This window comes from Thunnus albacares, chromosome 7 (genome assembly GCF_914725855.1).
Source record: "Thunnus albacares chromosome 7, fThuAlb1.1, whole genome shotgun sequence".
NCBI classification, from domain to species: domain Eukaryota; kingdom Metazoa; phylum Chordata; class Actinopteri; order Scombriformes; family Scombridae; genus Thunnus; species Thunnus albacares.
In genome coordinates this window covers 11,178,914-11,202,568 of record NC_058112.1, presented here as the reverse complement: position 1 = coordinate 11,202,568, position 23,655 = coordinate 11,178,914, and the positions used below count along the sequence as shown (strand labels likewise).

Genomic DNA, 23,655 nt, shown 5'->3' with positions numbered 1-23,655 from the left:
ATCATTGGCTCAAAGTTCACACAGTGCCCTGAGAAAGTATTCACCAACCCTTAGACTTTGTTTTATTGTTTTATACCTTTCAATCAATCGGACATTCGACTTTTTGACACTGATTAACAGAAGAACAAAGTAAATACAAATCTATAAACTGTTCCAAGATTATCAAAATCATGAGATTCCTAAGATATGAAATATATATGAAATATTAATTCACTTCCCTCAACTCAATATTTCTAGAGAACACAGCATTAACAGCCCTATACTGTAGGAGGGTCTGCTTGACATATCTTGACAGTGATCAAACTGCAATTTTCAAACACTGCCAGCTCTGGTTTAGACTGAGGTCTAAACTATGACTTTAAGGTGAATTATACAGAATAAATTGTGTTTTATATTGAAATGTAATTAAACCAACTTGTAGAAAATTATTTTATGTTAGAGTGTAAATCCACCTTTATTGAAAGTAGTAATAAGACATGAGAAGTTCATAGTTGGTGAATACATTTCAGAGGCAGTAGAGCCTATGTGTGATTTGGCCAGTGGCACAACACATGATCAGGACATGAAGAATCATCCAATTGTATCTAAAAGATTAGATAATCATCTTCTGGCCTTGTGGTGTTTTGAAAATGCAGATGCAGACTACTTCGGGGTTCTCTTATGAAATGTTTTTGGTAGATTGGACAAAGGTTCACTGAGCTACAACCCATTTCAAGTTGGCTGTAATCAAGTTTGTGTGAAGTTTTTCTGTTCAAGGCCACTAAATTATTGACTCAAATTTGCTTTGCTGCAGACTTCTGGTCCAACTGACCAGTTAGCACAATGAATATGTGTGCTGTGCATTTGTATAAATTGGAATGAGGATGAGGGATTTATGACCTTTTAAAATACAGATGTTGTTAGTCTAACATTAGCATCATATGTTTAGCGGAGTCCATATCTCACAACATCTCACAGTTATTGCAGACTTTTAAAACTGCCATACTCACACTGTAATTGTTCTTGTAAGGAGAAAGATGTGGAACAACAATCAGCTGGCATTATAATGCAAATATATAAACATAAAAACAAGTGAATACAATGTTATTTCTTTCTTTTATTGCCATTTCAATACAATTAGAATTTGGTCATTGTTTATACAAAAATAATAAGATTTACAAATCACATGGGAGACAAACGCACATGCAGTCACGGTAGAACTTTTGAGTTTTTGGTAACACAATATTTACAAAAGGAGTTGTGAAACCCCCCTGACCAAATATACAAAAGATGGAAATCAAAAACAATAAATATTTACAAAATGTTTGATTGCCTTTTTAAGGACGGCCTGTCAGTCTTACTCATATGTTTATTTTACCACTGTTCATCAGACCTTTGTGTCCTAAATCTTTGAAAGTGTCCTTACATTCATTGTGTGTATTCATATTTTTGATATGAAACATTTAGAGGCTTGTTTTTGAGAAACTGTGTTAAGCTGGTCATCTGATGCCAGCGTGTTTGACAGTGGGTGAAGGTGTTATGAAGCTGTAGACAACAGTCTCCCGATTGTGCTAAAGGTTCCTGTCACTCAGAGACGGGCATCAATTTCAGATTTGCACATTTTCACGTGCAGGGGTGGAGGCTGAAGCAGTCAGATTATTACCAAAAGATTTCAGTTCACCATCTATGTACGAGCACTGATGCTATGACAAACATCCAGCTGACTGAATTACAAACTACTGGACAGATAGATGACACAATTATCAGCCTGATGATGTCCTGACCTGACTTATTGTATGAAGGAGGTTGAAGGGGTAAAAAAAAAAAAAAAAAAAAAAAAAAATCAGCCATTTATATTGACAATTAGTGGTTTCATCACTTTAACATACCATAGTGGAAGACAACACCTTGATGTGAAGAGTTTGTAGTCAGAAATGTTTTTGTCTGTTTTACCCTGGTGTTACTATAAGGTTCCTTCCCTCGTTCCTGAGATGTGTACTGTGTCTTATCTGAAGGTCAAGACATGTTGACAGCTGACTGTCCGATGAGACTGAACTGATTACAGATATCATGTGCTAAGGAGAGTCCTTCACACAAACAGTCAGTCGTAACAGCTGGGTACAACATGCCCGATCTGTCTCCTCTATGGCTGTTAGTTACAGTTATTACTGTGTATTAGCTGAAGGCACTGCAGGAGAGGACGCAGATGATACAGACTGACTGAGGGACCCTTTTATTCTGCCTTTTGCAACAACTTGCTCTGCTTCCAGGATTTGGAGCTGCTCTCAGGTGGGGCTTCTTCACACCGCCGCTTCTGCGTGGACTGTCCTCTGTCTGCATTAAAACAACACACAGGGCATACATCAAGAGATGATTTAAAACTCATCTGGTATCAACTAACAATTTATATAGAAAATGGAAAAAAAAACAGTGACATGTATATACATGTAAAGTATTACATCCCTTTGCCCTGTAGCAACTTGGCTATTACTGTTTTCCAATATCTCTGGCTTGTTTTGGCAGAAAGACAGTGGTTCAGTTATGCTCTTTAATAAAGCCCAATATTCAGTTGCCAGTTCTCACACACTAACAGCAATCCTGCAGGCCAGCGTCATCAAAGATTTGACATCACAGTGCCGACAGCCCAAGTCTCATGGGTTTTAATTTTAGCCATCAGTGTAATGACTTTCAATAACATGTTAGTATCTTGTCTGAAGTGTACAATTTAAAATATGTGTGTCTGTTTATATGCATAAAAGTGACTCTGAACTATCAATGATGTCAACCACCCAACCCATGTACCTGTCTGAGATGTTCCCTTCAGCACTAAAGGGTCTTCAGAGGACCTCCCTAGTCCTTGACTAGTCCCTGAGTTGACTCTTCCGATGTCACTTCCACTTGCTCCGTTGTTGGGATTAGCTGGTACTGTTTCCAGCAGGCCTGCAAGGTAACCAAAGCAGTATAATTTACCCACAATACTTTGAGTGTCAAAATATACAGTGCATTAATTAAAATCCTGGTTATTCAACTCAAACAGTGCTTGAGTGCCTTGATAAAACCTGATCCTGAGAATATCAGAAGCAGTGCATTGCAATTTTCTGCTCCAAGGTCAAAGAAACATTTAACACTCATTTTGCACCAAGGTATAAATACTGAAACAATGGCAACATCCAGCTGTTAAGACTGTAGTCTCTCCTAGACACGTTAATACAGATGTGCATGGATATTATTTGCAGAGGAAAAACTAGGGTTGTTAAATTAACTCTGTTAGACCTTTTTGGCTTTTTATTTCTAGGAAAGGAGTGATTCTTCTAGTGCTGTCAACCTTCCTCTATAATCCAATCCAAAATTCATTCCTTACTTTTAATATACAAATTATATTTGAATTTTTAATGCTCAAATTTAGCCTATTATTAATATTTACTATGCAGCTATACACTGTATACACAGGATTATGCAATGCCACCATCAGCATTTGGTTGTTATGCATTCTGTCCGCTAGAGGGCATTCCAACATTACCAATAAACAGGTGACAGCTTTCTTGCTAAGTGATAATTAAGCTCAGGCATAAGATGAATAACGTTAACTAAAATGTAAATATTAAATAAGCTTTCATCGTACTGAATCATAGCAATTAAACAACACACTTAACTGAAATATAAATAAATCCACGTCAGTATGCACTTGTTTACATCAATACGAGACATATTTGGTGTCGGGATGCACTGTGAGCCCAAATGATAGCGTGAGCAGGAGTTCTGTGTCCAAACCCCAAACTACAGGCTGCAGCACCGATCACTCAGGCTCAAGTCTTTTACTGTGGGATTGCTTTTGTTTAATGTTTCCATTTGTTGATGGAAATCAAAAAACTTTCCATACATCGCCTCTTAAATGGTCAGGAGTGGTGATTTCTGTGGGTGTCGTTTTAAACCATTTCTGATATTGTAACGTTACGTTAGTACATTGAATGTGAGATTGTGATTCAGACAGACTCAGAAAACATTACTGTTTCCGCCAGTGCAAACCTGGCGGAGTTGACCCCCTGCCCAGACTAAGCATCGGGGATTTTTTTAAAAAATGTTTAAAATGTTTTCTATATTAAAATGTGTTACACAAGTAGCGTAGCTCCTTTAAGGGATAGCTCAATGCGTAGCAAGTGTGCAGTCTCTCTCTAGAGAGAGAAGGTGTGTGTTAACCAGAGAAACCTGCCTACCAGGCAAGAGCAGGCTGAGCAGGCAGAAAGCGGGAGAGTCTGTGCTGAAAACAAGCACTGAAACCCGGGGAGACATGAAGTGGGTTAACAGCAGAGAGCAAGAGGGAGGACAGACGTCTCACTCTGCAAACATTAGCCAACGTATTTATAAAAAAAAAAAATACACATTCGAATAGTAATATCAGCATTTGATTAGAATTTGTGTTACTATTCGAATTATATTCAACTCCTGAAATTCATTCCAGCAGCCCTAGTTTCTACATTTGTCTGTCAGTTTTTAAGTGCTTGTAGATGCTTATGATGTTAAGCTGCTGATTGTAGCAAAATAGCAGAGTTATTACAGGGATGCTAATCATGGTGTGTGGGGTTGGATCTCATATCACAGACTTATTAAAGAAACATGGGTATAGTGGGAATGAAACAGATCTAAACACATGTAACATTCCAAATTAGGAAACATTTTTATGCCATATAATGAAATAAATATGTAAGTTTTAAGTCATGAGCGAAACTGGGTCATGTCCCTACCCAGTCCTTTGTAGCAGGAAAGCTGCTGGTAAATTTGCTTCATCCGCTCAATGTTGATGCGGCTGGCCTCAGCATGGTTCACCATGGGTTTGGGGTAGTGGACTCCGATGATACACTTGGCTGCCTTCTGCACTTCCTCTGGGGCATTCCACGGATCATAGATGTATCTGGCTGGAAAGCCTCTCAATATGGGCAAATAACGCCTGGATTCAGAGACAGAGAAGAGTATGGACATAAGTGTGAAATTTTTAAAAAATAACATAAAATAAAATAAATACAAGTGGAACATGACTGATGGTCAAGAGGACTAATGTGGCTCACTACAGAAATATGTGACAGGCTTGTCTGAGATGTTACAAATGTGCCATTTTAGACAAAATGGCGACAAACCAACATTAATATTGAGCATGAAAGGTTGTTTTTTTCACACTGGGAATGAGGTCACAGATATTGATCATGTGTTTACCCATAACAACACATGATTCTATTGATGCTCAGCTTCACATTTACCAAAATCTCTATTTATTATTGTAGTCCTGATGTAACCATGACCATCCAACCAAACTGTTTTACCATGTGAGGCCAAAAGAGAGCACAAGTTAACCATGAGATATTATTCCCCTATTTAAAATGACTGCAGGCAGCACAAACACCCACAACATCGTCATTTCATGCTTTACAATATTCATGTGATGCGGATGACAGTGGGTGGCTGTGGTTAAGGACACTGAGTGGGTCCCTCATTATTCACAGGGTGGTGGTTTGATCAGCTCTTCCATTACATGTGTCATAGTGTCCTTCAGCAAGACACTAAACCCTGAGTTGCTTCTGATGGGCGGGCCGTTGGGGAGTATGTGTGTGTGTGTGTGTGTGTGTGTGTGTGAGAATGAGAACTAAACTGCAAAGCGCTTTGTCCTGCTGTATCAGTGGAGTCCATTTACTATGAAGGTACCGACTGACCGTATGTAGTCGCCGCTGGGGTCTGTGCGTCGTCCAAATCCCACAGGGCAGTAGCAGTGGAAGAACTGCTGGAAAAAAGAACTGCAAGAGAGCCACATCCAGCTGCCAGCATTTACACTCCAGTCTGCATCTAACAGCAACTCCTCAAACACCTGTACAAGACACAGACAGTGGATATTTGAGACAATGCATGGCAGTAATATTTATCATAGCAAAAAGCATCAGGAAAGCATCCAGGTACCTGCATTTATTCCTGTACTGTATCCCTCTTCTCTGTGCTTACCTTCATGCCTTCCTCCCAGCGGATCCAGAGGTCTCCCCTGGTGAGGAAGCAGGCCACAGCGTGCCGTGCCAAATGATGGATCCACCCCTCCTGCCTCAGCTGGATCATAACAGCGTCTATCCAAGGAAAGCCTGTCTGTCCCTCTACCCACTTGGCCAGCGCCTCTGGGTTTCGGTCCCAGGGGATCTGGACACATATGGGGTTTCCCTCCATCTTGTCAAAGCAGGGGTTGTTGGTTGCAGCTGTATAGAAGAACTCCCTCCACAACAGCTGGCCATACAAGGGAAGCGGTGGGGTGCTGTTCTTCTTGACCTGATAAGTTAGAGCACACAAAAGGTTCAGAAATTGTCTTCTGCAGGATTGACTATATTTGGTTTCTTAAACCTTTTACAACATCACATTATGTTTCTCCAATCTTAAAATTTCAAAAAAGGGACAAAGACCTATCTGTGGTCATTCATACCTTCCTGTACAGGTCAGTGAGCTTGAAGTAGAAGAGCCGACAAGAGAGACATCCAAAGCGCAGGTAAGGGCCGAGGCCTGTGGGACTGGCCAGCAGGGAGGTGGCATTCATACGAGGACGCTCAAAGTTTGCCACCCATGCCTGTAAAAAGACAACCTGTCAGTTGTAACTCATGTAACACCACTGTGATCAAAATGTGTTTTGCTTATTGACACTAGAAGGTTGTTTTCACATTCACCCAATAAAAGGAGGAAAGTTTCTCTGAGCTCTCCTTCAATATGAGTTTATGGTGTGAACCTGAAAGTATGATTTGTGACATCACAACTAGTCTGGAAGCCAATTGAGGTCCAGTATGCAACTTAGACAAGTGTAATGTGGAAACTTGAAACCTGTAGTGCATATACAGCACCAGTCCAAAGTTTGGACAGACCTTCCCGTTCACTTGAATGAGAAAGTTTGTCCAAACCTTTGGCTGGATGCATATTAAGTGCTGTTAATACATCAATGTCTCCTCTCTTTACTTGTTTCAATACTTATCTCATGTACCATTTGGGTGAATTTTTAATGGGTTATCAAAAAGAGGTGAAAAAAACAAGGAAGTTGTTGTTGATGTGGCATACAACTGGTGCATTCACACAATAAAACCAGGAACAAAGACCGGGGACCACATGCATAAAACTCTGTAGATTCATGACTAAAGCTGTGTGTACACATGGATCTGTTTTATAAATCTCAGTCACTGAGGAACTGGGCCCAAGTGCACGAGCCTCATTTTCACCCTCATAATTAGCCATAAATGTATGAAGACACGCCTTGAACCAGCTGTTTTCATATCAATTCGCCGCCTGCTCCACCAGTCTGTAAACCTGTCAGTGAAATCAATGGGAAAGAAAAAGTGCCGTTTCACAGCTTGTGTTGCACCGGCAACAGCAGAACAGCTGTCATTACACGCGAACATTATGCACAGCTGTGCAGCTCTTTGTACCGTCCATGTCATTCATTTATCACATGGACCTGTAAACCAACGTTGGCAGCGATATCTCAGAAACGTAATCAATGATTAGTTTGTAGCAGTCATATCTACACCGACTTTACAAGGTGACACAACTAAGGATAAAATAAAAAGAATATTAAGAGCAAAATAAAATGTGAACTCCTATCTAAATTAAAAGTATGATAAATATGAATCATACAAAAGTAATTATTCAATGTTACATTTATAAATGTGCCTTTGATTGGCATCTTACAAATCTGTGTAAACACAAAAATAAAAGAAATCACACAATCAGTGCAGTTAGTTATCAACCTATACGATGTTTTACTAAAGATTCTGTCTCTCACATTATTTTTCATCTCCACTTCATCAATTCACCCTCATATCCCTTTGGAAAAACCTGTGTACACCTGGTTTGAAGAATGAGTGAAGTGAGCATATGCTGTGTTTATAAACACCAGTTTATTTGCAGGGAATGGCGTATGCATGGTTTTTGTGCGTTGTATTGTTTATATATCTAGCCCAAGATGTCCGAAATCCATTTAAAATGTCTGAAATTCAGTCAAATTGTCCTGAATGTATATATTTAAACCTATTTTCTAAAAGACAAATCTTTGATTCTTAATCATTTTTTCAGATGATTATAGTAAAATGGATCTTTTGGAACCAAACTGTAGACTTCTCACTTGTTACTCACTTTATTTTACTTAAAATAGTGGGCATACAAAAAAATCAAAGAGATGTATTCTACCCCAATAATCTGAATCCCTCCTCTATCACTCCTCGTTTCACTTTTCCCTCCTGGCATCAGAAGCTGTGTCAGTAGGAAAATGTGTTCAGTTGTGTGAGAACACCTCAGGCCTCTGCTTCAATTTTTTTTTTTTTTTTTTTTTTTAAAAAAAAGGAGATGCGTTGAAACATCAAAGAACATTTCTTTTCAGATTAGTCTTTATCTAGTGCAAAATATGAACTCTTATTTTATGTGGCTGTTGTGACCCAGATGCAGTTTAATGTCTCAGGCTTTTGTATGTGGTGTGCTGTATGCATGTTACAATGCAACAAATCCTGTGGTGGGACACAGAAACAGCACGCAGAAAACATAAAGTTTAAAGACAAATATGTGTAATACATGTATTTTTGTAATGTAACAAAGCTTAAAACCTAAATAATATCACATTTTGTTCAACACTTCTATCATGCCTGTATCCAACTATTTTTGTCAATTGAATCTTTGCGCATAAAGACACACAGCACTTTATGGCAGTTACTCAGCACAAAGAAGAACAACTGAACATGATTTTCTACCTAAACAGCTGATTGGAGAAAGAACAAAAATTTTTGTGTTACAAAATAATCCATTTGTGAGGAACAATGTGTAAACATCAATCTGCATAATTTATTATCGTCACTATTGAATGAATACTGACTGCATCGTGACCATCATCATGCCCTCTCCCTAGGTCTATTTGTAATGAAACATGTGTCCCCGGCCAATGTTCATATTTACTGTATGTTTAAATCACTGTTATACAAAGTCTGACAGAACTGAATGAAATGATTTGATCGATGGTCCACACCGGTAAGTCAGGGACTTGAGCTAGTTTTTTGGTGAATCAGCTAAAGCCTGAGTTTAATGACAAGTATATATATAAAAAATAAATGTATTTTTATTTTGTGCATACACTGTGTAGTAATGTTTCTGTACCTTCCTCTCCAGGTGTCTCTCTAGTCTCAAGAGGGCTTCTGTTTCTCCACCTAGCCACACCGCTGTGGTCAGGCCCTCTGTCTCAAAACCTGAAGAAAAACAACATTTAAGTGTCCAAAACTGCTTTTAGTCGGTGACTAAGACACTGAGACATGCTGGATAGCATTTGTGTGCATACACCAATCCCAGTGCATTAATGTGCACATGAACACAACATAAACACACCTACAAATAAAGAGAAAAACTCACCAAGCTCTTCCAGGGACGGGACTCCAAACTTGTCATCATGGTCTTCACTGATGGGTGTGGCACATTTTTTAATGTCCTCAGATGTGATAGTCTCTGCAGGCAGGCCCACAGCATCCATACAGTTTATTACAGCCTGGAAGCGCTTGTATGTCAGAGGAGGCTGACCACCATTCACTTGTATGATCCTTTCGGAAAGAAAAACAGCATTAAAAAGGTCATAAGCACAAACCTACAAACACACTGTTTGAAACAGGGGTATACATTCTACACAGTCACTCACTTGTCCAGATCATAAAGCGTGTGTGAAATCCGCACCACGACCTCCACTCCGGCCTCACTGGCTAATTTTTTGACAGCAGCATCACGTTCCTTGCCGAAAGGTTCAGAGTCATACTCATAAGATAGATGGGTGATCTGCCATTCCTGAGGAAAAATGTAATACACACATGCACAGTGATAGATATAATCTATTGTATAATTTTGACCTGAAATTCATGCCAAAGATTGACTGACAGAGACCACAATGCAGCATTTCCCCTGTATTCATCCTGCAGCTGAAGAATTCGGATGAGTGTTAAAATTTCACACAATCATTAATATGATTCATACCTTAAAAAGACGAGGGAAGACATCTGTAGGTTGACCTCTAATGACAAACAGGCGGGAGTTGAGTTTGCGCAGGCTGGCATCCAAGTCCTCTAAACAATGCAGCAAAAACCTGGAAGCAACAGACAGAATAATAAATTAATTGATTAGCTTTATGTGCATGTGAGCTAACTTCCTGCCAAAGGTCACGGCTACACAAAATACACTGATCAGAGGCGTAGCTAATTTGATGTTTGTGTCACAAGGTAACATTTCCATGGTATTGTCTCTGAGAATTAATCTGGTTAGTAATGCAATAGTTGTAAGAATCAGACTGACATGTGTGGCAGTTAAAAAAAAGAGAAATGTTTGATTTCAACTGTCAAAAACTAAAAAAAAATATTTCCACATAGAAATAATCTGATTATCAACTGTGACTATTTATGTAATGTAACAAAATGTCAATAAAAAGGATTAAAAGTCTTGACAGCTCAACCCTTAAAAAGAAGAACCTAAAAAAATGTCATGATGAGAAAATTATAAAATTGCAGCTGATGATACACGATACTGCAACACTTCATTACACGTCACAATGCAACTGAATTTTTCAATCCTTATTCTCAAGAATAAGCAAGTTAACTATCACCAGCATTACTGTACAATAGGCAACAATAGTTAGTGTTAATATTATTTTCACAACCCACCATTTACAGTAACTAAATATTAGGCTTAGAATGAAATACTAAGCTTACAACTTATTTAATTGAAATTTAATAAACTCTGCAGAAACACAAGTATTTTGCATCCGCGTGAACATACTAGCACCGACATGAGAAAAAGAAAAAAAAAAGAAAAGAGATAATGTAATAAAATTGGCAGTTAAGGCCATCATCTGATGTGAACAATATACATAAAAAACAATATAACAGAACAAAAATCTCTCACACAATGCATTCATGCATTGTAGAACGCATGAAAGTGTTTCAGTGTGAAGAGACAGCCCTTTTTTTTTTTTTTTTTTTTTTTTTTTTAGACACAGCACAATATGCTGCTCTTCATAAGTAGCAGACAGAAAACGACACATAATGCAGCAGAGAAACCTGGAGGATGTGTCCTCTGTAAGTGCAGTACCTTCCTATCACTTGTTACTCTGAAAACAGAAAACAGGTGTAGACAATTTTGAATAATTTATGCTCCTGCATTTGTGTTTTCTCCTACAGCACAGCTCAGAGAAAAGAGCACCTAAAACCAGCACACTGACAAACCTGAACTCAAAATCAGAAAGAGTCAAACTTTATACTCACACAAGACTAATTTGGTGGACTTCTATTTGTCTCATTATCAATATTGGACTTTTTACAATCCTATCAATGTAATATTTCTTTTCATGTTTTTTACCTGCCATTGTTATGGTTGGGTATCAAGATCTGGTTCCAAATAACCAATGTTAAGAATGAGTGATTTGTTAAGAATAATTCTGCTGACTGATTCCCAAACAACCGTTTACACCTAATAAACTAAAGGCCAGAACAAAAACAAAGACTTTATTCCTAAAATCTGTGATGCTGATGTGCAAGTGTCTTTATCTACTACACAACTTTAAGCTTCTTACTCAACAAGTGGTCACAATTATTTTAAAAAAGTCTACAACACAACTCTTACTTGTTTGCCAACCACAGCATGTGTAACCAACAGTATTATTCGAGGAGTCTCTTGTAGTATAATCATGAATATTGAATTCCATTGAATTCTGTCCTCTGTTTAAGCAAACTATCATTCTCTTGTCCTCAGTTTTCACAAACCACATAATAAAAAATTAACCATTATGAAAAACAGCACAACAGCAGCAGCAGCCTCCAAACAAAGACCAGATTTAATGTGTTTTGAGGCATTAAAAAGGAGAAACTTAAGATGAAGAGGATTGCTGCCATAAATAGCTCAGCTGGATCAGATACAGTGAGAAATAAACATGTCATTGTATTGAAAATACTGCCGATTAATATACTTAAAAGCTGTTTGATGTCCTGTGGAACAGTAACGGTGGGGAAATCTGAACAAAATGGATCTTTGTGACGAGCCAGAAATAGCATGCACATAGTAAATGAGGTGCTGTAGTCTGACTAAAGGGGGAGGGTGTCTAGTAAGTGTGAGTGTGTTAAATCTACTGTAGGTCAAAGCTGTGAGAGGGCATGATGTATTTGACCATAACCACACACTGACCCAGTTTTCCCAGCCCCTTCATTCAGGGCTGAGCAGCAGAGTTAGTAAGCGGGAAAAGTGAGTGAGCATATCGTCATGGTGGTGAGGCACCATGCTCACTGCCTGGAGCCTTCAGACAACTCAGTCTGCTCAGGACACGAAGGTCAAAGTCTTTCCTTTACACTTTGGCAAATAACTGCATGCTCGGTTGTGGAATGCAGTCTTAAAGATTCAAAGACCATATATGTATATAATGTCCCAATATGTGGCAAATGAGCATACAAAGTAACTTACATTCTTGTCAGCAACTATTTCCTAGAATTACTGAATGGCCAACTGATACAATCATACCACAGATAAAACTGAAAGAGACACAAATGGAGACTGCACGCTTACCCGGCTCTATGGATTTTCCATCACAAATCAGGGCTGATGATAATATTGGAAAACTGACCAATCCTAAACCTGCACTGCACAGTCGAATACAGAATAAATATTGGCATGACAACAAGAAAACAAACACTGCCAGTCAATGTTTTTAACATCCTATATTTTAGTATTTTTCTGTTTTGGCCTAGGTTACCTTCTAATTAGACACCGGTTGGAGACACCCTACTAATACAAGGATGAATTGATGCCTGTTTTTTTCATGGTGCAACCACCCAAACCACAACTGAGTAGCAAATCTTGTCTGTTCTGGCTGCAATAAATGAGGAGAGCAATGACACGAGGAGGAAAGCAAACAATTCTTGAAAAAGCAACAGCCATCAGAGTAGACAGCGCTTGGTGCAACAGAGTGGACAGATCAGAGGTCTGTGGACAAAAATGTTGTTTCCTGATATATACATGTGCATGTGGAGAGTAAAATGATGCAAAGCCTAAAGGCACGTTAAACACCTGGTCCTATTTTAAAGCAAGATGTGTCAGTCTAGTTGAATTCACAAGGATTTCAAATTAATAAATTGTGGTTGTCTATGGACAGGTTTGAAAAAAAAAAAAAAATTCTGTTCTTATTGCAGATTTCATTCTGAAAACTCTGTGCTTAGTTAATGTTATTTAGAAAGTATTCTTTTTTAATCTATACAACCATTATTCACAATATCCCCCACCCCCATGCTTTTGATGCATGCTTGCAACACAGGGGGGAGTGACCATGGCAACTTCAACATGGTGGATCACAATACCATTACAACATAGTATTACTATTACAATACACAGAGAGTGTTCACAGATGTCGCTCTGCATTTTGTAGTGCTGTCCTAACTCTCTAATGACAATTACATCCTCTATAGTGGATTTAATTTATTCTAAGATACCACAGTATTGATAAAGCAATGGTTATTAAAGAAGTGCAATCATGCATTGTAGATGACCTGAATTATGTCCATAGTTTTTTGACAACTGGAAACAGACCATATGCATGTTACATACATTTTCCTATATAGCGACCATAGAGTAAGTTGTCTTTTACAGGTGAGTTACTTTCAAATTTGCCAGTATTTAGAAATGTGCAATCTTCAATCAGCTGAAGAGAATTAAATCAAAATGCTAATATATGGCACATCTGCAATGGCAGGTAGGTTGTGACGTCAGTGGAAGTGGGAGATGATTGGATAGGTCATCAGTAAGAATTTAATTGGGGTTTCATTGGATTTTGATTTTCAGTAATGATACATAATCTCCACCCATCTGTCACTCACATCTTTCAACATCCTGACATCCTGTCCTACTCACTTACCTCCACCTGTTGATGCCCACGTTGGAGGACCCGGCGAACCAGGGGTCCAGGATGTAGATGCAGCGCAAGGTGTCGGCCCCCGGGATGGAGTCCCTCAGAGAGGGGTTGTCGTGCAGCCGCAGTCCCTTCCTGAACCAATGAATGGTGTTGACCACCATGTCGCCTGCCTTAAATTAGTTAATTATCCCAGGTGGGGTCAAAAAGAGGGAAGGGTTCCCCCAACAAACAACAAAAAGGCGCCCTCTTGCGTTGTTTGGCAGCAGAATAGTCAGGTGTCCATTCACACCTGAGGACCAAACAGTTTTTTAAGCAGGTCGCTGGATTTGTGGGGTTGGTGTAACTTTAACCTTGCTCCATGAATATATCCACAGAGTTGGGTCTCTTGACCAGCAGCGGCCGCATGTGTGGACTGCAGGTAACCACAGCAGACGCAAAAAGAAAAAAAGAAAAGAAAAACAGCAACTCGGCACTTGTCTTGATTAGTAGCAACGACGAAGTGAACACATTACACGAAGATGAATTCCGGAAAAAGACGTTTTCAAGCAGCTGCGATGTTTGAACTGTTATTTTGCTATCGCATGAGTCGCGGTGTAATAAAGCTACAAGCTCACCAAAAGTAGAAACACGCAAAGCTTTCCGAGTAGTTTCCAAACGCAAATGTTAGACTAATTGTAATTGAAAAATGTACTCACCAACACGTTAAACATTGAGTATAAATTGATAGTCACGCCATGTAAACTCTTCGGCCATGCAAGACGTCCTTTCTGTATCAACATATCTCCTCCCACAGGCATACGCAGGGAGGAATGGCACGCTCTGATTGGTCAGAATAAACCGTTATGCAACCGTTCCTCCATCACGTTTCCTTAACGTGCTGTCCAACCCCTGCTGACACGTCATCTACGGTTGTTTTAAATCATCCAAACGTTGATATTCGGTCAAATTATCCAGACGTTTTGTGACAGGGTCCAATTTTGGAGGTCAGAATTTAAAAAAACCCTAAACATTTCAACTACAAGCAGCTCATCAGAGGTTTTGGATAGAGTTATGTAGTAAAAGCTAGAAGTACCCGGATGGGCACATGCCGCGCGGCGAGGAGCGGGTGTGTTCGATTTGTTGCACAGTCCGCACCGCTCACACTGCAACTATACGTTTGGTCGCAGTTATGCAACCCCGCCCGCTTCTAGCAGCGATAATCCGAAAACAATGTCATGCACTTTAAATTACATAAAAGTGAACTGTGATATTAATTCTACTGTAGCGAATATTTAATCATATAAGATTATTGTTGTCTGCGACAAATAAGATTAGTTACAACACTTATGAAACAAAACAAAATAAAAAAAAACGTAAATTACAGTTTCAGTTTTACATTGAGGAAATACTCCTTAGATCATAAATTACATTGAGCTGTTGTTGTTATTCTTGTTATTGTTAATATTCTAGTTATTTGTGAACAGTATATGTCAACAAACCCAGCTGTATTCCTGAGGTGAAAATCTGTGTCAGAACCTTAAGTTGATTATCAGTGACAATTTATTTTGTCCAGTGCCTGTAATCTATCATTGTTAGAAATAATGAGTTTTATCTGACTTTTGTACTTACAGCTGTGACTCAAACAACGTGGCCTTGCTTGCATATACCAGTAAAATAAGCATTACATAGGTGTTGCCATTGTGAAATATGGGTTCAGTTCTTAGATTTGTCTCTATACACTTCCAGTCTGTCTCTGTGCTGTTCAGCTTAAGAGAGATTTGTATGACTATGGAAAAATTGAAAATTCAACTGTGAATTCAAATGTAAGTTGAACTTTAACTAACATTGTAAACGTACAGCATGACAAACCAGCATTACTGATAGAAATCCATTGTATTGTTTGTCATAATTGTGGCATACATTAATGCATTTTTTGTGTAACTTAAATAGTCTAAAAGCATCGTTTACCAAACTTGTTTCTACTCCACAATGAAAGTTTGATTTTAAGTAGGCCTACAGTTAGCTATTTTCTAATATAATCACTTTTGTGATTATATGCAAATTTTCTCTCCTACTATCTCATATCACACAGAAATGCCCATCTAAGAGCAAAGAACACACTGTGTTGATACTGTATCCCCCTGGAGCAGGATGTCAAAATATATTATTGCCATGAACCCAGGCCTGTTAAGTCATACAGTATATCTATTATTGTAGTGAATATCTACCTATAAAGCCTTTCAATGTATTCAGAACATTACACCTTACATTTCTGTTTCTGTTGTATTCTGTGTGCTATATTAATGGTAAAACTGATCTACCCGTTTAAAACATCCTGCTCAGTGATTCAGAAACCAAGGTCATAAGAGCTAAACTGCAAGCTTAATGTAAGGCAGTAAAGTCTGTTCTGTGGCTAATCCATAATAACTCCTGGCATTGTCATGAGATGTGTTTCTGCAGCTTTCTAACGCAAACCAGCTGCCTTGTTCGGCAGCTTCAGAAACTGCCTTTGTGGCCTAGTGTTCCCTCAACATACATTCGTCACTTCTTGAGTAAATTATAGTGGATTTGCCTAATCCAAAACACACTGTGTCTTAGGGCATACCCTGGCTTTCCAGCATCATGTAGTTAAAGTGGTTAGCTCAGGATATCTTACTGTACAAGAACTTTGAATTACTGACCGATGTTTGGTGACATTTTTTCAAACATACAAACTTTTGTGTCCAACTTTTGGCTGGTACTGAATGCTAGTTCACTATGAACCTTTCCTTACTTTTCACTTCTACCAAAAGCCAATTTTATCTATAGTATGCATTTTTCAAGCTAAAGAATTACAGTGATTAGTTTATTATGATTGCTCAAGGACCTGGTTACACTACACGATTAACAAGTAATTGAATCAGGCTGCGTTAAGATAACTTTTTTCCAACTTCACTGTAATATACAGGAGAAAACAAGTCATTCTGTTTAGCCTTGCAAAAGGTCACTAGATGGCAGTGTTAACCAGGAATTGTTTAAAGGTTTTTACATGCTTTAGGCACCTGATTTTAACAAGAAAATATAAGGTTTGCCATAAAATCACTTTTTTTAAAATTACCTCATTCTGTGTTCTGCTCCCTCTGACATGCTGCTCCCTCTAAATTAAGTTTGATGAAAGCAGTCCGTCAGCTGGAGAGGCTAATTTGCACCCAACATAGTCACAAAACTGTGATATTAAATTATCCTCCAGGACTATAAAAGACCTTCAAGGGTCGTTTCAAAACCTGATTTAACCACTTTAATTTTAAAGACATTAATTCTCCAAATTTCTTTGGTGCCCAACATTACAGCCGCTCTCCTCAAAGAATGGAGAAATTATGAAGTCATCTGAGGTTACTGAAATAAATTAACTTAATTTTAAAATCATCTCTCTATTTTCTTTCTCTTTTATCCTCGCTGAACCTGCTGGAAGAGGACACTAATGTTCTGGAGCCAGGTCTCACATTTTCTCTGTTCATTATCCACTATAATTATAGGACCTGCTCTCAACAATGCCCCCTTTTCCCTGTCCTCTCCTCTTTGTCACACGCAAATTGTGTGACAATACCACGAGACAAAGAACATGGTTAATTGGAGGTGGACATATCCTATCATATCCCGTCCAAGTCAGCCACATCACTACTGACTATCTGCCTAATTTCCTACAATATCTCACGAATACAGATGCTCTGTGATCTGTGAGTCCCCCCCTCTCACTCATATTATCAGCTTATCCAGCAAGGTTTGTCAGCTGTTTCTGACTTCTCTCATCCTGCTGCATTTACATTGTTTAAATCTTTGTGGTGCTCTTTGATATACAAAGATATTATTCTGTTTACACCGTGCACATTCAGAGCAGGGAGACAAACTACTATAACTCAATGTTGGAGAAACACGTTTTTTCTTTCATGTTGTCATTTGACTGTATTTCAAAATCGATATCTTTCCAGCACAACACAGACATTGTACGTACTGATATGCACATGCATCACATGTTTGTCGTGTATGGTTTCAGCTGTACATAGCTGTCGAAAAATGTATTATCAATAACATAAAAAAGGAAAGTCTTGCAGTTGTCGGGGAAGATGCCTTTTTAAAAAAAATAGAATTTCATTACCAAACCACACACTAAAAAAATGGTGCTGAATAGCACTAAGAGTGGTTCTTTGGCTTTTACTGATAGGGGAACTGTTTTTGGTGCTATATAGCACTTTTGCCAAATGGTGCTACATAGAATAATTAGTGGTGCCATATAGCACTATATTACTTCAACAAAAAATTCGAAAAATGGGTAAAATGAAAAGGCAAGGCTCAGTGAATTCAAAGCGCGGCTCCGCACCATGGAAAAACAATTAGTAGCTAATGTGGTTAGCCATGCCCCCAGAATCCGGTGCGGGCCAACCTAGTGTAGCTCCTACTCTCCCGGTGGTTCCCGAGCAGCCAGGAAGCCAGGGTGGCTGAGTGACTGTACGAAGGAAGCATAGCCCTAAGCAGAAGCCCACGGTTCACCTCCAACCAGTTCATGTTTCTAACAGGTTCTCCCCAATCAGCAACACACCTGCTGAGAAACCAACTCTGATTATTGGCAGCTCAATCGTCAGAAACGTGAAGTTAGCAACATCAGCAGCCATAGTTGAATGTATTCCTGGGGCCAGAGTGGGCGACATAGAATCAAATTTAAAACTGCTGGCTAAGGATAAACGTAAATATGGTACGATTGTCATCCATGTCGGCGGTAACGACTCCCGATTATGCCAATCGGAGGTCACCAAAATTAATGTTGAGTCGGTGTGTACATATGCAAAAACAATGTCGGACTCCGTAGTTTTGTCTGGGCCCCTGCCAAATCTGACTAGTGATGACATGTATAGCCGCATGTCACAATTCTACCGCTGGCTGTCGAGGTGGTGTCCAGCAAACGATGTGGGCTTCGTAGATAATTGGCAGACTTTCTGGGGAAGACTTGGTCTGATTAGGAGAGACAGCATACATCCCACTCTGGATGGAGCTGCTTTCATATCTAGAAATATGGCCAAGTTTATTAGTAGACCAAAACCATGACAACCCAGAGTTGAGATCAGGAGGCAGAGCTGCAGTCCTACACGCTTCTCTGCGCTTCCATTAGAGCAGTTACCCACCCAAAACCACATAGAAACTGTGTCTGTCCCCCAACCACTTAAATCAATTAAATCCAAAGTAAACAGAAGAGGATTCATTCATAAAAATCTAATAAAAACTGAAACCACTACTGCAATAGTACAACAAAATAAGATAATTAAATGTGGACTCTTGAACATTAGATCTGTCATCTAAAGCCATATTAGTAAACGATTAAATCTCAGATCATCATATTGATTTATTTTGTCTTACTGAAACCTGGCTGTGTCATGAAGAATATGAATCCACTCCCTGCAGTCATATTAATACTCACATTCCTCGAGACACTGGCTGAGGAGGTGGAGTTGCAGCCATTTTCAACTCAAGCCTAATCATCAACCCTAGACCTAAATTTAATTATAACTCATTTGAAAGCCTTGTTCTTAATATCTCTCACCCAACCTGGAAAACTTTACAGCCAGTTCTATTTGTTTTAGTGTACCGTCCTCCTGACCCATACTCTGAATTCCTACCTGAATTCTCTTCTTTTTCAAACTTAGTCCTTTGTACAGATAAAGTAATTATAGTAGATGATTTTAGTATTCATGTGGATGTTGATAATGATAGTCTTAGCACTGCTTTTATCTCATTGTTAGACTCAATTGGCTTCTCTCAGTGTGTAAATAATCCCACTAATAATCCCACTGTCTTAACCACATCCTCGACCTTGTTCTGATTTATGGGATTGAAATTTAACATTTAATAATTTTTCCACAAAATCCTATTTTATCAGACAATTACTTAATAACTTTTGAATTCCTATTACTGGATTACACACCATTAGACAAAAACGTCTTCACTAGATGTCTATATGATAGTAAGTAGCTAAATTTAAGGAAGCAATTCCATCAATACTGAATTCAATGCCATGTCTCAATACTACAGAGGACTCTTATGTTAACTTAAGTCCCTCCCAACTTGATAATCTTGTTTATAGTGCTGCAGGCTCATTACGAATAACACTCGACTCCATCACCCCCTTAAAAAGGAAGATAATAAAACATAGGAGGTTAGCTCTCACAAACTCTAAACTCCCAAACCCGCAAATTAAAACAAAGATTGCAAAAATTTGAAAGGATTTGGCGTGCCACCAAAGTGGAAGAATCTCGCTTAGTCTGGCAAGATAGTCTTAAAACATATAGGAGGGCCCTCTGTAATGCCAGAGCCGCCTATTACTCAGCATTAATAGAGGAGAATAAAAACAGCCCTAGGTTCCTTTTGGCCAGGCTGACAAAGAGTCATAACTCTATTGATCCATGTATTCCTATAGCTCTCAGTAGCAATGACTTTATGAGCTTCTTTAATGACAAAATTCTAACTATTAGAGGCAAAATTCACCACCTCCTGCCCTCATCAGGCACTGATTCCTCCCCAAACACAGGCACCTTAGAAACAGCTGTAAATCCTGACATATATTTGGACTGTTTTTCTCCAGTCGACTTTCCTGAACTAACTTCAATGATTTGTTCAGCTAAACCATCAACCTGTCTCTTAGACCCCATCCCAACTAGGTTGCTTAAGGAAGCCTTACCCTTAGTTAGCGCTTCTTCACTAGATATGATCAATCTGTCTTTAGTAACAGGCCATGTGCCACAGTCTTTTAAAGTAGCCGCAATTAAACCTCTTCTTAAGAAGCCTACTCTTGATTCAGGCATTTTAGCCCATTATAGACCTATATCTAACCTTCCATTTCTCTCTAAGATCATTGAGAAAGCAGTTTCTAATCAGTTATGTGACTTTCTACATAACAAAAGTTTATTTGAGGATTTCCAGTCAGGATTTAGAGCACATCATAGCACAGAGTACTATGATGCACTGGTGAAAATCACAAATGACCTCCTAACTGCATTGGACAAAGGATTTGTGACCATCAAATCCTTTTGCAGAGACTGGAACATTTAATTGGCATTAAAGGAACTGCATTAAGCTGATTTAAGTCCTATTTATCAGACCAATTTCAGTTTGTACATTTTAATGATGAATCCTCCATGAAGGCAAAAGTTAGACACGGAGTTCCACAAGGTTCTGTACTTGGACCAATACTATTCACCTTGTATATGCTTCCTTTAGGTAATATTATTAGGAAACACTCCATAAATTTTCATTGTTATGCAGATGATACCCAATTATATTTATCAATGAAGCCAGATGAAACCAATCACTTAAACAAACTCCAGGCATGCCTTAAAGACATGGATGACCTGCAATTTTCTACTACAAAACTCAGATAAAACTGAAGTTATTGTGCTTGGCCCTAAACACCTTAGAAACACATTATCTAATGATATAGCTACTCTTGATGGCATTACCATGGCCTCCAGCACCACCGTAAGGAATCTGGGAGTTATCTTTGATCAGGATATGTACTATTACTCCCACATAAATCAAATTTCAAAGACTGCCTTTTTTCACTTATGTAATATCGCAAAAATCAGGCACACCCTGTCCCAAAAAGATGCAGAAAAACTAGTCCACGCATTTGTTACTTCTAGGCTGGATTATTGCAATTCCTTATTATCAGGCTGCCCTAACAAGTCTTTAACCCTTAGATGCATGAGTGACTGGACGCTACACTCTTCCATAGTGGGTCAAAAATGACCCATATTAGAATCAATGTGTTTTTATGCCATTTTTGTCATTTTGGTTAAGAATAATCACTTGTATAATGTTTAGTATTATATTTAGGACCACACGAATGATTTCATGTTTGAAATATCTTTATTTTTCACTTTTTAACATTTTTGAAAAAGAAAATTACTCAGAAGAGCAATAGAAAAATGTGAACATCTATTGTGTGCATGTGTGTGTGTAACTGTCCAGTCATTGACAGTTCCTCTCTCTTTTCCCTGTTTTGCCTTCTTGTCTCATCACTGTTTGCAGTTCAGACAAACTACCTGTTTCTGGCTGTGATCATTGCACACAGGTACATTGCATTTCCCACACCTATTGTTGACTTTGCGATTTTTGTTACCCAGGCAGATCTGACACCTCTTTCTCTTTGGTTGGCCCTGTCTGCTTCTTTCCTGTGGCTGGGTTGTGGCTTTTGTCACCCCACACCTTTCCATTGCTTCAATAATCAGGGTTTGCAGTTGGGGGCAGCCTTCCAGTCGACTCCTCATGTGTGGTGTGAGAAGCTCTTTGTGATGTCCTTGTTGCCTATAGTCAGGTTACTGCATAGCCACACCACTAGGTTAATGTTAGCATGCTTAACACATGTTGCATCCAGTAACTAGGCCTTGCACGCAACTAACCTCATTTTAACCTGGCACCTTTAGCATACACCAATTGGCCTTGAATAGAGAACCACACAGTTAAGAGGTTAAAACCTAGTTTGGCGCCCCTTTTGTTAAATAAATGCTTTTGGATATACCTGTTGTCTGTTTTAATGTTGCACAAGAATGAGTTTTGCCAACCCCTGCTCTGTAAAGAACTCCAAATCCTTCAACCATAACTAGCTATTGATATGGTGATTTTGTTTATAGTTATTAAATTACTTATTAATCAAAGTCCCAAATTCATAGATTAGTACACTTTGAATTGGCTATCTTTTTCCGAGTCCAGGGTGGTGCCCCGCTATTATTAATTCTTATTAATAATTTTATTGATTTTAATAATTAATTATCTTCGATAATCATTAATTATTGCTGATAGCCAAACTTGTAGCCACAGCCCAACAGTGTTCATGAAGAAATGGGTAAAATTATTAAGACTGGGTGACAGCTGAAAAATGGGTAAAACGAGCAAGGGTCGGGGGTTACCCGAAAAAGGGCCGAAAAATGGCGAAAATGAAAAGAGAGTGAGATCTTCCCCAAAATGTGATAAAGTGAATATGGGGTGGGTTTTAATGGTGAAATGGGTAAAATTAGTAAGATTGGGTGTCGGCCATTAAATGGATAAAACGAATAAGGGCCGGGGGTTACCGGAAAAATGGCAGAAAAGGGGCGAGAATGGAAATAGTCAGATCTTCCTGAAAACCTGTTACAATGAGTGCGGGGTGGGTGTTAATGGAGAAATGGGTCAAATTAGTAAGATTGGAAATCGGGTAAAACGAGTAAGGGCCGGGGATTACTCAAAAAATCGCGAAAATGAAAAGAGTGTTGGATCTTCCTGAAAACCTGATCAAATGAATACGGGATGGGTGATTCATCATTAAAATAATTAACCCTCGTGTTGTCCTCTAGGTCAAGGTGACCCGGTGGCCGAAAACGTCCCTTTGTGCGTGTGTGCAGTAGGATATGTCGTGCACATGACATTTGTGATTCTTGAAGCGGTTATCTTTTGTTTTTGAGTAATAGGAAGAAAGTAAGAAAAACAAAAAAAAAGAATAAAGGAAAAAGGTGACACAAACACTTCATATCACAGAGCCGCTACTTTATTGTAGCCCTAGCGTTGTCCTCTGGGTCGAGGTGACCCGGCGGCTGATAACGTCCCTTTGTGTGTGCATACGTATGTACATGCCTGGGTGCGTGCAGTAGGAGTTCTCGTTGTGCATGACATTTGTGATTCTTGAAACAGTTATCTTTTGGTTTTTTTGAATAATAGGAACAGAGTAAGAAACAGAATAAAGGAAATGATGACACAAACACTTCGTATCACAGAGCCACTAC

General features: G+C 38.9%; 1 protein-coding gene across 2 annotated transcripts; it reads right to left on the bottom strand.

Annotated features, from left to right (window-relative positions):
• Window positions 1-1,083: 1,083 nt before the first annotated feature.
• Window positions 1,084-17,897, bottom strand: cry1b (cryptochrome circadian regulator 1b). 2 transcript variants are annotated; one of them, XM_044356043.1, is made up of 12 exons: window positions 14,590-17,897; window positions 13,898-14,064; window positions 9,985-10,093; window positions 9,656-9,798; window positions 9,376-9,560; window positions 9,127-9,215; window positions 6,428-6,568; window positions 5,965-6,276; window positions 5,682-5,833; window positions 4,722-4,924; window positions 2,782-2,919; window positions 1,084-2,313 (listed from the first exon to the last, which is right to left on the bottom strand). In XM_044356043.1, the coding sequence occupies exons 1-12, from the start codon at window positions 14,689-14,691 to the stop codon at window positions 2,213-2,215; spliced, it is 1,842 nt and encodes a 613-aa protein (XP_044211978.1). In that variant the 5' UTR covers window positions 14,692-17,897; the 3' UTR covers window positions 1,084-2,212. The 2 variants fall into 2 exon arrangements, with proteins under 2 accessions (XP_044211978.1, XP_044211979.1); XM_044356044.1 differs by having other exon boundaries at window positions 13,898-14,183; window positions 14,590-17,895.
• Between the last annotated feature and the right edge of the window lie 5,758 nt (window positions 17,898-23,655).

Coding starts and splice junctions, on each gene's coding strand:
- cry1b (XM_044356043.1), bottom strand. CDS start 14,691: ATGCCTGTGGGAGGAGATATGTTGATACAGAAAGGACGTCTTGCATGG. Junction 9,561..9,655: donor ACGCTTTATGATCTGGACAA/GTGAGTGACTGT, acceptor TCTTTCCGAAAG/GATCATACAAGTGAATGGTG. Junction 9,216..9,375: donor CCCGTCCCTGGAAGAGCTTG/GTGAGTTTTTCT, acceptor GTTTTTCTTCAG/GTTTTGAGACAGAGGGCCTG.